The sequence below is a fragment of the Oncorhynchus gorbuscha genome, linkage group LG19 (genome assembly GCF_021184085.1).
Source record: "Oncorhynchus gorbuscha isolate QuinsamMale2020 ecotype Even-year linkage group LG19, OgorEven_v1.0, whole genome shotgun sequence".
Taxonomy (NCBI): Eukaryota; Metazoa; Chordata; class Actinopteri; order Salmoniformes; family Salmonidae; genus Oncorhynchus; species Oncorhynchus gorbuscha.
This window is the reverse complement of record NC_060191.1, coordinates 14,453,472-14,470,447: the sequence shown is the minus strand read 5'-3', so window position 1 is coordinate 14,470,447 and position 16,976 is coordinate 14,453,472. Positions and strand designations below refer to the sequence as shown.

Sequence of the window (16,976 nt, the reverse complement as noted above, 5' to 3'; positions counted from 1 at the left end):
TGCATCTCAGACCTGTGAACAGACTAAGGAACAACTCAGTGTAATCAGCTCATCACTCGGGCTCCAGAGTGGTGAAGTGGTCTAAGGCACTGCCGCTCAGTGCTTGAGGTGTCACTACAGACAACCTAGTTCAAATCCAGGCTGTATCACAACCAGCCGTGATTGGGACTCAAATAGGGCGGTGCACAATTGGCCCAGGTTTGCGTTGTCATTGTAACTAAGAATTTGTTCTTAACTGACTTGCCTAGTTAAATAGAACATACTGTATGTGTTCTAGAATGGGCATGGCTATGTCTTTTAAAGCCATGGAACACAACTACTGGATGTCTTAAAGAATGGCCCGTACAGTCAACAGCTGCCTATGTGTTAAGTGTAGCAGCAGGGTGTATGTAGGGGTCTATGGGAGTGATAACAGATGGCTCTGCAGAGAACTGACAGAGGAACAGTCTGCTGTGTATTATAGACCGCTTTAAATCACTGCAAACCACCTGTAGCACCTAAACATCTCAACTCAGAGTGGAGTTTTGTTCCATGTATTAATAACTCTGTGGGAAGACACCCAGGAGCAGCTAATGTTACATTTCAGTTCATAAACTGAAGGGAACCGGTGCATGTTCTTATATTAGATTGTGGACCTCCCTCACTGGTAGCTTAGGTCTGGAATGTGTTGTATACATTGTAGCTGTTGTTGCATCTTAAATGGCACCATTTTCCCTATAAAGTGCACTACTTTTGACCATTATAGGCAATAGTGTGCCATTTGGGACACAGGCCTAATCGTACTGTGCGGTTATGACATGGCAACCGTTCTGGGTTAATGAGGTGAAATTTGAAGCTGTGGTTTCAGGCAGGCAGGAGGTGAAATTGATTCCTGACAGTGACAGGCAGTGTTTGTGTTGGTTGTTGTACACTCATGCTCAGGACTGGAGGTTGAGTTGGTTGTCTTCGCAATTGTTTTACCAGCTGCTGTCTGTCTGTCCATCTATCTGTGGGTCCCCCTGGTCAAGGATGAGGTCTCTGGCCCTCAGGCTCTTTTGCCTGCTCTGCTGCGATGCAGTCCGAGTGGACCACAGAGGCAGACGCCGTCCCAGACCATCCGTTCTGTACGGAGGACGCAATGACTCGGCCATCCAGTCCAACTCAGTGGGTAAGACCAGCAGAGATTACTGGTACTAAAGGGAATGTGGTGCTAGCTAAATATTGTGGTTTGTGTCACAATCAATACTATCAACAATGCAGGTCCTACAGGTTCTAGTATTGTCACACCTGGACTACTATTCAGTAGTGTTGTCAGGTCCTACAGGTTCTAGTATTGTCACACCTGGACTACTATTCAATAGTGTTGTCAGGTCCTACAGGTTCTAGTATTGTCACACCTGGACTACTGTTCAGTAGTGTTGTCAGGTCCTACAGGTTCTAGTATTGTCACACCTGGACTACTGTTCAGTAGTGTTGTCAGGTCCTACAGGTTCTAGTATTGTCACACCTGGACTACTGTTCAGTAGTGTTGTCAGGTCCTACAGGTTCTAGTATTGTCACACCTGGACTACTGTTCAGTAGTGTTGTCAGGTCCTACAGGTTCTAGTATTGTCACACCTGGACTACTGTTCAGTAGTGTGGTCAGGTCCTACAGGTTCTAGTATTGTCACACCTGGACTACTGTTCAGTAGTGTTGTCAGGTCCTACAGGTTCTAGTATTGTCACACCTGGACTACTGTTCAGTAGTGTTGTCAGGTCCTACAGGTTCTAGTATTGTCACACCTGGACTACTATTCAGTTGTGTTGTGCTCTGGATAAGAGCGTCTGCTAAATGACTTAAATGTAAATGTAAATGTAGTGTGGTCAGGTCCTACAGGTTCTAGTATTGTCACACCTGGACTACAGTTCAGTTGTGTGGTCAGGTCCTACAGGTTCTAGTATTGTCACACCTGGACTACTGTTCAGTAGTGTTGTCAGGTCCTACAGGTTCTAGTATTGTCACACCTGGACTACTATTCAGTTGTGTGGTCAGGTCCTACAGGTTCTAGTATTGTCACACCTGGACTACTGTTCAGTAGTGTTGTCAGGTCCTACAGGTTCTAGTATTGTCACACCTGGACTACTATTCAGTAGTGTTGTCAGGTCCTACAGGTTCTAGTATTGTCACACCTGGACTACTATTCAGTTGTGTTGTCAGGTCCTACAGGTTCTAGTATTGTCACACCTGGACTACTATTCAGTTGTGTGGTCAGGTCCTACAGGTTCTAGTATTGTCACACCTGGACTACTGTTCAGTAGTGTTGTCAGGTCCTACAGGTTCTAGTATTGTCACACCTGGACTACTATTCAGTTGTGTGGTCAGGTCCTACAGGTTCTAGTATTGTCACACCTGGACTACTGTTCAGTTGTGTGGTCAGGTCCTACAGGTTCTAGTATTGTCACACCTGGACTACTGTTCAGTAGTGTTGTCAGGTCCTACAGGTTCTAGTATTGTCACACCTGGACTACTGTTCAGTAGTGTTGTCAGGTCCTACAGGTTCTAGTATTGTCACACCTGGACTACTATTCTGGTCAGGTCCTACAGGTTCTAGTATTGTCACACCTGGACTACTGTTCAGTAGTGTTGTCAGGTCCTACAGGTTCTAGTATTGTCACACCTGGACTACTGTTCAGTAGTGTTGTCAGGTCCTACAGGTTCTAGTATTGTCACACCTGGACTACTATTCAGTTGTGTGGTCAGGTCCTACAGGTTCTAGTATTGTCACACCTGGACTACTGTTCAGTAGTGTTGTCAGGTCCTACAGGTTCTAGTATTGTCACACCTGGACTACTGTTCAGTAGTGTTGTCAGGTCCTACAGGTTCTAGTATTGTCACACCTGGACTACTGTTCAGTAGTGTTGTCAGGTCCTACAGGTTCTAGTATTGTCACACCTGGACTACTGTTCAGTAGTGTCACACCTGACTACTGTTCAGGTCCTACAGGTTCTAGTATTGTCACACCTGGACTACTGTTCAGTAGTGTTGTCAGGTCCTACAGGTTCTAGTATTGTCACACCTGGACTACTGTTCAGTAGTGTTGTCAGGTCCTACAGGTTCTAGTATTGTCACACCTGGACTACTGTTCAGTAGTGTTGTCAGGTCCTACAGGTTCTAGTATAAGAGCGTCTGCTAAATGACTTAAATGTAATGTAAATGTAGTATTGTCACACCTGGACTACTGTTCAGTAGTGTTGTCAGGTCCTACAGGTTCTTGTATTGTCACACCTGGACTACTGTTCAGTAGTGTTGTCAGGTCCTACAGGTTCTAGTATTGTCACACCTGGACTACTATTCAGTAGTGTTGTCAGGTCCTACAGGTTCTAGTATTGTCACACCTGGACTACTGTTCATTAGTGTGGTCAGGTCCTACAGGTTCTAGTATTGTCACACCTGGACTACTGTTCAGTAGTGTTGTCAGGTCCTACAGGTTCTAGTATTGTCACACCTGGACTACTGTTCAGTTGTGTGGTCAGGCGCCACAATGAGGGACCTCCGAAAATTACAATTGTCTCAGAACAGGGCAGCACGGCTGGCTTTTAAATGCTAACATTAATAATATGCATGTAAATCTCTCATGGCTCAAAGCAGAAGAGAGATTGACTTCATCACTACTTGTTTTTGAAAGAAGTGTTGACATGCTGAATGCACCGAGCTGTCTGTTTAAACTTCTAGCACACAGCTCGGACACCCATGCAAACCCCACAAGACATGCCACCAGAGGTCCCTTCACAATTTGGACCTGAGGAAGAGTAATAAATACAAATACAATGGAAGATGGAAGTGGAATATAATGGGACCTAGAGTACAATATAATGGACATACAGTACAATGTAATGAGACATACAGTATAATATAATGAGACATAAGTATAATATAATGGGCATCCAGTACAATATAATGGAATATAAAGTACCATATAATGGACATACAATACAGTATAATGAGACATACAGTATAATATAATGGGCATCCAGTACAATATAATGGAATATAAAGTACCATATAATGGACCTACAATACAGTATAATGAGACATACAGTATAATATACTGAGACATACAGTACAATATAATGGACATACAGTACAATATAATGGAACATACAGTACAATATAATGGAACATACAGTACAATATAATGAGACATATAATATAATCTGTAAGTGCTTAAAAAAAATAGGCAGAAACAACTGGTATTACAGGAAATAAAGAACATTTCAAATTAAAGGCACCTATTCTCTTTTTGACATCCTGAGAATAATGTATGAATTCAAGCCCATCGATGTGTGTCTCTACCTTTCCCCCCCAGGAATAGATTACTGTGACCCGGGGAACCATGGCTGTCAGCATGACTGTGTCAACTCTCCTGAGTCCTACGTCTGTAGATGTACGAGGGGCTATGTTCTCAACCGCGATGGCAAGACCTGCAGCAGTAAGTTCATCACTCCTCTGGTTATATGAACTGTGTAACTGTGCTATTAACAACACTGTACTCAACCTCCCCCTCCTGAGATAGAAGTGCCAGTACACCTCTAAAAATGTTTTCAAATATATTTAATCTAACAAATAAAGCAATCAGAAACTGTTAATTCAAAATATCAGTTCCTGGAGGACTCAGCAACAGAGTGCTGTGCTCACTGCGTGGGCAGTGTTGAGGAAAACATTTGTAATGTTTTTATTTGTTTAAATGTAGTGAATATGTGAGTCACTGTTATATTTCTATATAACAGTGTAGAAGTGTTACTTCCCTGAAAGAATATTAGCATGCGTTGTCCCTTTCTCTCTCCTGCCTTGTTTCTATCTCTGTACCCGATGTGACTAACACCTCTCAGAGATTGACCACTGTGCTCTTGGCGACCACGGGTGTGAACACGAGTGTGTGAACACTGAAGATTCATTTTTCTGTTTTTCTATATCTCAGTCTCACCTAATACGCAGAAATATCATTTGTATTCAACATTTTACTTAGATGTCAACATACTAGCAAGTCTTGCTTATTGACCTCAACAACTGGGTCTGATCACTTTTACTCACGGCCATGTTCCCTTGGTAACGATCCATGTTCCCTTGGTAACCATGGGTGTTAGCATGACTGTGTGAACACTGAAGATTCATTTGTGTGTAGATGTCGAGAAGGCTACAAACTCAGACCTGATAACAGAACCTGCCAGAGTAAGTCAATGGCCTGCTTCCATGTCTTCCTATCAGCTGTGTGGTAACAGATATTTTGGACATTGCACATTAATAAGAGGATCTTCTCTATGCAGAATGCTGTTTTGGCCCAATGGATTCACATCCCTTTGAATTGGTATGTTAGAATGAATGTTACGCATTAATGCTTATGTGACTGAGGTGAAGTTGGACTGCCTTCAAATATACACCTAACTTCCTCTTTTGTAATGGTTCTGACTGTGACTGAGTGTTTTTCCATCCTGGTATTTATATGTTACATAAGTTGTGAGTTGTGATTATGAGGTCATGGTTAATCCTGATGCTCCCTCTAGTCCAGGGTGTTCTTTTCCTGGATTAAGAGGAATATTCCATACCGTTTGACAGTGACAGGCACATGTCATGAAGGAAGTAAGAGTAGTCCTCGATAGGTAGATGGATATTCATGCACATTATTACCCAATGTTGCATTAAAATGACTATGTATTTGGTACCATGAAGCCTGGAGTAGAGTAGAGAACACACATTTCCATTATTAATGAGAATGATCCTTATTACTATTTGAATTTGACCTGGACCAGGGGTGCAACTTTCACTGGGGACGGGGGACTTTTTTGTCCCCCCCAGTTTTATCATTGAAATGTGATAGAAAACGATGCAATGGTGTGCTTTAGGACCATGTGGACGCCTCTAAGCGGCCAGGTAGGCTGTTTGGAGTGTTTATCCGACTGGATAAAAATAATAATATGTCCCCCCCACTCTAAAACCAAAGTTGCGCCCTTGACCTGCACACAGGTAGGTCCTCATAATGTTGGGCCATTATTGTAAAATGAGCCAGTTATTAGCCTATCAGCGACATTGTTTAAGTAATGTAGGCTAGTACATTCTGCTGCTGTCTTGCCATGGTAGTTTATTTGGGGTGTCGTGACGACTCACCACTATTTGTCTCTAATACGGCAGAGGCAGAGTGTTCAGATGGAGTGATGGATCTGGTATTTGTAATTGACGGTTCTAAGAGCCTGGGGCCGGCCAACTTTGACCTTGCCAAGCAGTTTGTGAACAGCATCGTGTACTCTCTGGACGTGTCCGGCACGGGCACCCACGTGGGGCTGCTGCAGTACTCCAGTAAGGTCTGCACAGAGTTCATCCTGGGTCAGTAGACCTCAGGCCGGGACATCAACAGGGCCGTGTCGCGGATGCAGTACATAGGCAGAGGATCCATAACAGGCGCTGCCCTGCGTCACATGTCTGAGTACAGCTTCTCTGCCAAGGAGGGGGCCAGGCCCGGCATGCCACGGGTCAGTATTGTGTTCACCAACGGACGATCCCAGGATGATGTGTCGAAATGGGCCACTAAGGCAAAGGATGCCGGTACGGTTTCTTACATCGTGTTTGCTGAACTTGATCTGATTGCAGAGCCATTTAAATAGCCTTTAATAGAGTACCATCTTCTCTTAAAGGAGTCATTCATCCACTTCCTTCTGACCTTTGACCTGCTTCCCCGCCCCCAGGTATCACGATATATACACTTGGTGTTGGTAAAGCCATCGAAGAGGAGCTCAGGGAAATTGAAGTCACGGATATGTAAAGGTACCCAATGAATAAAACACACTCTAAAATAACTTTCTTATTAAAGATCCATCACAGCTACACATTATTCATTATTTCTCACACTTTTCCTGCAGTGCACAAATCGTCTCATCTTGAATAAATTATCAAATCTATAAATACAAATACTAAAACAAAAATGCCCCTAACCCCATTTAAAGTCTTAAAACTAATCCGATTGTTTATGAAGGTGGTGCTTATAGACTTCCATATAATTTTTTATACTTAAGCAATAAGGCCTGAAGGGGTGTGGTATATGGCCAATATACCATGGCTAAGGTTGGTTCCTATGCACTCCGCATTGCGTCGTACATAAGAATATGGCCAATATACCACGGCTAAGGGCGGTTCCTATGCACTCCGCATTGCGTCGTACATAAGAATATGGCCAATATACCATGGCTAAGGGCGGTTCTTAGCCGTGATATATCGACCATATACCACAAACCCCCGAGGTGACTTAATGCTATTATAAACTGGTTACCAATGTAATTAGAGGATTACATACACATTTTTTGTTGTACCCGTGGTATACCTCTGATATACCACGGCTGTCAGCCAATCAGCATTCAGGGCTCGAACCACCCAGTTTAAAATGTGTGTTAGATCGATTTTCTCTCATGCACTGCATTTCAGGAAATATTTATTGAGGAGCCAGTAAGTACTTAATGTTCAGGGGAAAAATGCTGTACATCTCTGCCACCTGCAGGTGATTTTATGGAGTACAACAGCAACCATACAATTGGAGGCCTATCATTGTACAGTATATTGTGAGGCTCTGGGGACCCAGAATAATATCCTTTACAGCTCTGTGGTGGTGTACATACTTTAGATAAGAGCTTTAATATTGCCATGACATTGAATGCTTTACAAATGGTACCCTATTTACTGTATGGTGTGCTACTTTTGACCAGAGTCCTATCAGCCCTGGTCAAAAGTAGTGCACTATAAAGGAAATAGGCTAGAGTCCTATCAGCCCTGGTCAAAAGTAGTTTACACTATATAAGGAAATAGGCTAGAGTCCTATCAGCCCTGGTCAAAAGTAGTGCACTATAAAGGAAATAGGCTGGAGTCCTATCAGCCCTGGTCAAAAGTAGTGCACTATAAAGGAAATAGGCTAGAGTCCTATCAGCCCTGGTCAAAAGTAGTGCACTTTAAATGAAATAGGCTAGAGTCCTATCAGCCCTGGTCAAAAGTAGTGCCCTATAAAGGAAATAGGCTGCAAATAATATATAACTCATAAGATACAGTACAACATTTTATGACAAATCAAAGTAAAATCACTTTCAAAATGCTTTCTATTGCTGTTGATGTGAATAACATCCCTGATGATCTTGCTTGTATTGTACTTTGTGCAACACCACAAATTTAAACTGACAAGGTTTTTGTATAAAACAGAAACACACATAGTGGTCTTACTGCTACAATTTTCAATGCATGTGAATCCTGAACAATCTAACAATGAAACATTGTTTGTCCTGCTGCATAGATCTAGGTTAGTCAGCCGCTCCTTTTCCCTCCCTGATAGATCAAGCTTCACTATGTTGTGAACCCGGCTGTCAGGTCTCTGGATAACACACCGCTAGGTGCACGTCCCAAATGGCACCATATTCCCTAGATAGTGGGCCCTGGTCAAGGGTATTGCACTAAATTGGGAATAGAGTGCCATTTTGTATGCACACCACCAGGCCTTTTGTCTTCCTTTCCCGTCCCTTTACAAAGGTCATGTGTTTCCTGGCCAAACACCAGGCTTTGGTGTTGCTTACAGATATGTGATCAGAATATCAAACCAGGGTGTGAGATGAATTCAGAGGGTTGGAACCTGTTGAAGTAGGTACGCTACACTGCACCAAGTGGACCTGTGCAGGGCAGGAGCAGCGGGTGCATGATATTAGCAAGTGGTGAGGTACACGGCATGTTCCAAAAGTATGTGGACACCTGCTCGTCCAAAATCATGGGCATTAATACGGTGTTGGTCCCCCCTTTGCTGCTGTAACAGCCTCCACTCCTCTGGGAAGGCTTCCACTAGATGTTGGAACATTGCTGCAAGACTTACTTTCGTTCAGCCACGAGCATTTGTGAGGTTGGGCGAATTGCCTTGGCTCACAGTCAGCGTTCCAATACATCCCACAGGTGTTTGATGGAGTTGAGGTCAGGGCTCTGTGCAGGCCAGTCAAGTTCTTCCACACAGATCTCAACAAACCATTTCTGTATGGACTTTAGTTTGTCATACTGAAACAGGAAGTAGACCTTTGTGTCGCTGCTCAGCCATAGAAACCCATTTAATGAAACGTCCAAGTTAGTGCTGACATTGCTTCCAGCGGTAGTTTAGAACTCGTGAGTGCTGCAACCTAGGACAGAATTTTTACGCACTTCAGGCATCCAGTTTCGTGAGCTTGTGTGGCCTACCACTTCGTGGCTGAGCCGTTGTTGCTCCTATATGTTTCCACTTCACAATGGCAGCACTTACTATTTACCGAGGCAGTTCTAGCAGGGTAGACATTTAACCAACTGACTTGTTGGAAAGGTGGCATCCTATGACAGTCCCATATTGAAAGTCACTAAGCTCTTCAGTAAGGCAATTCTAATGACAATGTTTGTCTATGGAGAACACATGGCTGTGTGCTCGATTTTAGACCTGTCAGCAGGTGTCCACATACTTGTATGTATGTATATATAGTCGAGTTGTCACATGAGAAATATTAGGAAAAAATGCATTGTGACCAGATTTGATACAAGAGAGCTTATTTCTTGCATGTCGCTAGTCGTGTTGGTATGTGACAAGCTTGTCTTTTGCTTCCATTCAACAAAAACAATACTTCCCATATCAACCTTTTGGGTTGATGAATACACACATTTTATTTAAAATTACATAAAGGTTCTTAATGACAGTAAAATGGAGCTGACCAGATGACATTGACAGTAAGCTGGTAAGAAATAAACACATGTAAAACTTCAAATGGTTTTGCTGGAGACAGGCAGCAATCCACTTAGCAACCGTTGCTCTTCTCTTACCGTCATACTAATCACACAATAGAATTTACAACCAGAGGGAAAACATTTTAAAACAGTTAAACTAAAATCTAAAACACCAGTCCTCCTCCTCACCAGTAGTGTTTAAGAAACCAACCCCTCTCTTAAAACACATGCACATGTTATGAAACAGACTTTTCAGATTAATAATCAGCAACTTAAATTAAAATGTCTGACTTTGATCAGAGAGGTCATGGAGCATGGTGTTAATCATTTTGGAGCAGCCTAGAGCGCAACACACCAAGCTGCTGCAGAGAGAAAAACAACCACTGATCCGATCAAAACAACTAGCTGGTAAAAGTCTGCAACCCCATTCAGTTAAATGCATTTTTAATTTAACCTTTATTTAACTAGGCAAGATAGTTAAGAATTTGCTCTTATTTTCAATGACTGCCTAGGAACAGTTGGTTACCTGCCTTGTTCAGGGGCAGAATGACAGATTTGTACCTTGTCAGCTCGGGGATTCGATCTTGCAACCTTCCGGTTACTGGTCCAATGCTCTAACCACTAGGCTACCTGCCACCCCATGTCTCTTAAAATAAAGTCTCCAACTTTCAACACGGCTGCATCACACACACAGTCTGGAGACAAGGGACCGTTCAAACAACTTACACGAAACAACTCAACGCTCAATTAACAAGTTGTATGGGGAAAGACTTTGCTCCCAAGGCCCACCAGTAAATGTAGATTATCACTAATTTTAAGGGGGGTAATTTTAATCTTTAAAGTCTAATATAATGAGCATATCCTTGCCTTGAGACAGTTATATGCGGGGTTGGTTTGAGTCGGTTTCAGAGTCCTATATTAACTGAGAATGTTAGCTACAGTGCAGAGGTTCAGGATGAGTCGAGCTCACACTTCAGTACACTGGCCGTCAGGCCTTCGCGACCTCACACTACTGCTGCTGGAGGCCTCAGCCCCAGGGGGGGACCTGTCCTCTGGGCTCTCCCCCAAACGCAGTCTCTGCTCCCGGTGATCCACTGCCTCCCCATCACCCTCATCGTCGCTCCAGTCCCCAGAACCATCCACAGAGGTGTTAGGACCAGATGACATGGAGGGTGTAGCAGTGGCCTCTTCTTCCCCCTCCTCTCCCTCCCCAACCTCAGCCCTCTCTGGTGCATCTGTGGGACTGATGTGGAGCAGGGCCAGGGTGTCCTCAAGGGAGGGGCTGGTCGGGCTGCCAGGCTGGCCCCCCAGAGAGGTGGGAGGCCTGGCAGGAGCAGACAGGACTGTGGAGGTAGCTGGAGATGTTGCAGCCTGCTGCACTGCGGCTGCTGAAGTATCAGCCCCGTCTGCAGAGTTCCCTCTCCCTGCCGCAGAGGACCCCTGCGTGCCACCCTCGGTGTCCAGACGGAGGCCCGCCACCCCTTTCTTGGGGATGTCCACAATGTCCCGTTTTATCTTGCGGCGGCGGCCGTGCTCATTGCGCCGGTACTGCACCATGTTCTCCAGGTCGGCCACGTACAGGAACCCGGCTATCAGCATTTCAGCCGTCTTCTTGCCCTTGGAGAAAGCGTCCTCCAGCTCACGACTGGTCCTTTCGTCATACTGCCACCAGCCATTCCTCCCCTCATAGTACCAGGCATTGTCCTCTGTGGCACCCCACCCTCCGGTCTTAAGCTCTTCGGGGGACAGCAGAGTGGGGTGCTCCAGGAAGTCCTCGGGAACCTCCTGTCTACAGAGAGCACAGCGCTTGCTCTGCCAGGACGCCCCTTTCACACACAGGAAGCAGAAGACATGGCGGCAGGGTAGCTGTACAGGGTGGACACAGCTCTGCAGGCAAATGGCACATTCTGGGACAGACAGGGCAGGTGATGAGCCACTGGAAACAGAGCAGGCAGAGTCACCACTCCCCTTCTTACTGGATGGGAGCAAGCTCACAGTGTGGTCAACCTCACCACAGCTAGCCATCCTTAGGAACTACTTTGGGGGGTTGGGGGGCAAAGAGACACAGAAAAGAATGTTAATGTGAACTACGAGCATCATAGTTGTCAAATTAATTCAACCAATACACTGAACAAGTTAAAGCAGTTTATTTAGCTACACACAGAACACACAGATTCTGTAGTAGCTACTTACTGTAATATCTGCTAATGTTGCCAATGTTGCATTAGGCTTATTGGTGGTTGTTCAAATGTCTCACTGCCAAAAGGAAACAAAGGTTAACACAAATACGTTTTTTAATCAATAGATGAACTTACGATTCCGGGAAAGTAAACAATACGGGAATGACAATAAGTCAATTGTTTTCAGATAATTGAAATACTATTTATATTTGATTATTTTCAACTAAATGAAAATCGGTCACCATGTCGGTCATCATGAAATGACCGATACACTAGCTAGTTAACCTGTTTGGGCTAGGAGGCAGCATTTTCACGTTTGGATGAAAAGCGTGTCCAGAGTAAACTGCCTGCTACCCAGTCCCAGTTGCTAATATATGCATATTATTAGTAGATTTGGATAGAAAATACTCAGAAGTTTCTAAAACTGTTTGAATGATGTCTGTGAGTATAACAGAACTCATATGGTAGGAAAAAACCTGAGAAAAATCCAACCATGAAGTGGGAAATCTGAGGTTTGTAGATATTTAAAAACATCCTAAAGATTGATTCTATACTTAGTTTTACATGTTTCTACGGACTTAACGGAACTTTTTGACTTTGTCTGCTGCTAGTGATCGTGCGTCATGCATTTGGATTACTGTGCTAACAAAAAGGAGATATTTGGACATATTAACTATCGAACAAATCAAACATTTGTGGAACTGGGATTCCTAGGAGTGCATTCTGATGAAGATTAAAGGTAAGTGAATATTTATAATGCTACTTGACTTCTTGTTGTTCTTGTTCTTCAACACAGCGGACATCTTTTTGGGTTGTGTTAATCAATGAGTACGGCGCTCAGACTATTGCATGGTTTGCTTTTTCCATAAAGTTTAAAAAAAATCTGACACAATGGTTGCATTAAGTAGAAGTATATCTCTAATTCTGTGAATAACTTGTATCTTTTATCAATGTTTATTATGAGTATTTCTGTGCAAATTCACAGGATGTTTTGGAGGCAAAGCCAAATGTAAACTGAGGTTTTGGATATAAATATGAACTTGATTGAACAAAACATACTTGTATTGTGTAACATGTTGTCCCAGGAGTGTCATCTGATAAAGAATATCAAAGGTTAGTGATTAAATTTCTCCATTTCTACTTTTTGTGACTCCTCTCTTTGGTTGGAAAATAGCTGTATGGTTTCTGTGACTAGTTGCTGACCTAACAATTATATGTTCTGCTTTCGCCAAAAAGCCTTTTTGAAATCGGACACTGTGGTTGGATTACGGAGAATTTTATCTTCAAAATGTGGTCTAATATTTGTATGTTTGAGAAATTATAATTATGACATTTCTGTTGATTGAATTTGCGCCCTGCAATTTCATTGGCTGTTGGCGAGCTAGTGGAACCCCGTTCCTAGACCGGTTAACAATGACATTTTGGCTCTTATATGGCAGTTGGCAACCAACTTGAGGTGCACCCGAGCAGAAGTTAATCTTCAATTCACCCAAATAGGACCAATTATACTATTTTAGCACCTGGTCACGCAGGTGCACCCGAGCAGTGTGGGTGCAATGATTGAATAACGTGTACATGCATTTTGCAGAGCTCGCATACGCGACTGGTTTGATCAGCATGTAAGTTCTATTTTATCGCCTGGCTACGCAGACACTCGTTGACCTGTGTAAGCAGTGTGGAGCAATGATTTATTAACAGATTATTTTGTTACCCTTTTTCCTCCCCAATTTCGTGGTAACCAATTGGTAGTTATAATCTCTTCTCGTCGCTGCAACTCCTGTACGAACTTGAGGTGAAAGTCGAGAGCCGTGCATCCTAAGAAACACAACCAAGCCACACTGATTCTTTGAAACTGTACACCTGGCGACCGTGTCAGCGAGCACTGCTCCCAGCTCACCACAAGTCACTAGTGTGCAATGGGACAAGGACATTGCGTCCCCTAACGACGCTGGGAACATTGTTCATCGCCCCATGGGTCTCCGGTCACAGCCTGCTGCGACAGAGCCTGGACTTAAACCCAGAATCTCTAGTGGCACAGCTATCACTGCTTTAGACCACTGCACCACTCAGGAGGCCCTTAACATGCATGTCTGAATTGATTTTGCAGGCAAGCGATGTGAGCAGTATGATCAGTATGTGAGCTAGCTAACTGACAGGACCTGTATCGCGATACTCGTTAGTATCGTGGCAAGGAAACAAAACATTAAGCAGATTTAGCTTATTTTGGAAAACAGCCCTAATGTTACAAACAAAACATGTCATCCAGTGTCACTTACCCAGTGTAATATTTTATTTTCCAAGCTATAGCTAACTATTTTACATACAGTAGGTTAATAAAAGGACCAAGAGTCGAGTCTGCTTCGTTAAAATTTGCGCCGTGGAAAAAAATATCGTGATATAATCCTACCAAAAACGGAAGACAGCAAACGTTAGCGAACAGCAGTTTTCCCCCTTCTTCCTTCGAGGATAAACCACCGTTAGCCATGTAACGATATCTAACTAACGTTGGCTAATCTCCGAGCTAGCAAACTCAACAGCATTCTCATTTATATAACATTGTCGTAGCGAACTACGACCACAATATTTTGATATTTTCGGTGACGGTGTTATTCGCATTGAAAATGTGAAAACTGACGTTAGCTAGTCTGCTAACTTTGATTTGAACTAACGTTACCCACCCCCAGGAGGAATAAAAACAACGAGACATGTAGCTAGCTGACGTTAGCTTGCCGTTCTCAGTCGACAAAGAAAGCCAGAGCTCGTCACGTCTCTCTCTTAGCCGAGACTGTAATTTCGCATGTTAGATTTATCGGTCATTGTGCGCCTCTTGTAATTGTTAAATATTACATTGACCTTAAATCATACACATTGATCTAAATTAGCTGCATAGCGAGAAATGTTAAATTAAACTCACCCGTCTGTTTTCCTCCTTCACAAAAAGCAGCGTAGCAGCGTATTTAGCCTGTTAACGTGATGACTACCTTAATTGTACGTAATCACGCACAGCACACGCACATTACAATTTTCTCGAATCAGCGGAGAAGTGCAATATGAAGTAATTGCAGACCGCAATTCGGGGCGTTTCTTAATGTGGGCGTTCCTTGATATTAGAAAACGCCCATTTCTGTATACCATTGGTCAGTCCGTAGATGGTTAGTTTTTTAAAATCTTTATTTAACTAGGCAAGCCAGTTAAGAACACATTCTTATTTACAATGACACCCTACACCAGCCAAAATGGTGCTCACACCAGATACGGGCTGTTTTTCTGATCCACACCCCAATTTTCTTTTTTTTAAAGTTATGTGATCAGATGTAGGAGATGTAGGTCTGTATTTCCAGTGAAAACAATGGTTTAGGGCCTAATGAATTCATTTCAATTGACTGATTTCCTTATATGAACTGTAACTGAGTAGAATCTTTGAAATTGTTGCATTTATATTTTTGTCCAGTGTAGTTACACACACAGCACTGTTACCATACAATGTTTTCAACTTGCATATTTGATACACATTGACATATATGATCACACTGTGTATGTTCATTTTTACAGTAATTATTATCCAACATGTCCTCACCTGGGATTTGAACTCAAAACCTCTTGGTTCATGATATTCTGATATGCCACCATGTCTGTGTCAATTAATCTGATTGGATTAATTTATTTAATCAATATTAGATTTTTCTGTATAGGGGAACCCTCGTCACACTGGCCTGTGCTGTCTCAGCCACAGGGAATATATACCTCCATATTTTATATTCCCTGTGTCAACTTCTTCGATCAATTCCTGATCAACAGGCCATCTGGCAGCAAAGGATTGGCAAATCCCACTGGGTGGATGAAATATGTGCATTTGGTTGACTTCCTGAAACATTTCATTGAGCATACGAAGTGCTCAAAGAAAAAGCCCTGTTCACTCCTTTTGGACAAAACCACGAGTCTCTTCTGTCCAGTGACGGACTCAATTATGCCAAAGAAAATGGCATAATTATGCTGTAATTCCCACCCCATTGCTCTTGTCGGGTTCAACCCTTAGACAGGTCTCTCTACGGGCCACTAAAGATGCACATCAACACCGCGTGTGATGCCTGGATGAGGAACAATCCCGGGAAGACAATGTCAATTTATGACATTCCAGGCCTCCCGGGTGGCGCAGTGGTTAAGGGTGCTGTAGTGCAGTGCCAGCTGTGCCACCAGAGACTCTGGGTTTGCGCCCAGGCTCTGTCGTAACCATCCGCGACCGGGAGGTCCGTGGGGCGACGCACAATTGGCATAGCGTCGTTAGGGAAGGTTTGACCAGTAGGGATATCCTTGTCTCATCGCACACCAGCAACTCCTGTGGTGGGCCGGGTGTAGTGCACGCTAACCAAGATTGCCAGGTGCACAGCGTTTCTTCCGACACATTGGTGCGGCTGGCTTCTGGGTTGGATGCGCGCTGTGTTAAGCTTGGTTGGGTTGTGTATCGGAGAGTTGTAGTGATGAGACAAGATAGTAGCTACTAACAATTGTTGTAATCGCCTACTCTCTGGCTGCAAGTCCCTTGAACATTCAGGCTGGCTGGGGTACAACCCAGCACCCTGCCTATTGCGAGCTCAGACCTGCCCAGTTCTTATGCCACACCATTCCAGCCCTGCCTATTGCGAGCTCAGTCTGCTATCAGCATTGCTGATAGCGGACTACCAACTCCTGAGGAGATCCAGCTATATCAAAAAGCTGGCCCCTGAAAACCAGCTTGCAAAGGAAGAAAACAGCACAAAACTGCAATTCTAACTCAGTGAAGCAGGTACTAGAAATGCAAAAGAATAGGCACAATCTAGCAAAAGGCTGTTTCTGAAGAAAGGGAAGCAGGACCTGCGAAGAACAAGGCAGCTAGAAAAATGGTAGAAGAGTCATCATCAGATGAAGAGGAGAGCTTCTGCCTCGTCTGTGTGGAGCCATTTTCAAACAGCCTTCCAAAGGAGACTGGGGTGAACTGTGTGAGATGCAACAAATGGGCCTGTGATGCTTGTACCTCAGGCCAGGCAATGTATGTGTGTCAGAACTGTGACTCTGAAGATGAGTCTGATTAGTCAGATACGGATGTA

General features: G+C 43.7%; 1 protein-coding gene and 1 pseudogene across 4 annotated transcripts; one reads left to right on the top strand and one right to left on the bottom strand.

Moving 5' to 3' along the window:
- The first annotated feature begins 1,008 nt into the window (after positions 1-1,008).
- LOC124006010 lies at positions 1,009-6,773 on the top strand (annotated as a pseudogene).
- Positions 6,774-9,612: 2,839 nt separating this feature from the next.
- LOC124006135 (E3 ubiquitin-protein ligase rnf146-like) lies at positions 9,613-14,895 on the bottom strand. Of its 4 annotated transcripts, none has more exons than XM_046315933.1 (3): positions 14,807-14,895; positions 11,906-11,968; positions 9,613-11,746 (listed from the first exon to the last, which is right to left on the bottom strand). In XM_046315933.1, exon 3 carries the CDS (start codon positions 11,735-11,737, stop codon positions 10,679-10,681), a length of 1,059 nt encoding a protein of 352 aa, XP_046171889.1. In that variant the 5' UTR covers positions 11,738-11,746; positions 11,906-11,968; positions 14,807-14,895; the 3' UTR covers positions 9,613-10,678. The 4 variants fall into 4 exon arrangements, with proteins under 4 accessions (XP_046171889.1, XP_046171886.1, XP_046171890.1 ...); XM_046315930.1 differs by having other exon boundaries at positions 9,613-11,749; positions 14,807-14,889; XM_046315934.1 differs by lacking the exon at positions 14,807-14,895 and adding an exon at positions 14,169-14,544.
- Positions 14,896-16,976: the final 2,081 nt, after the last annotated feature.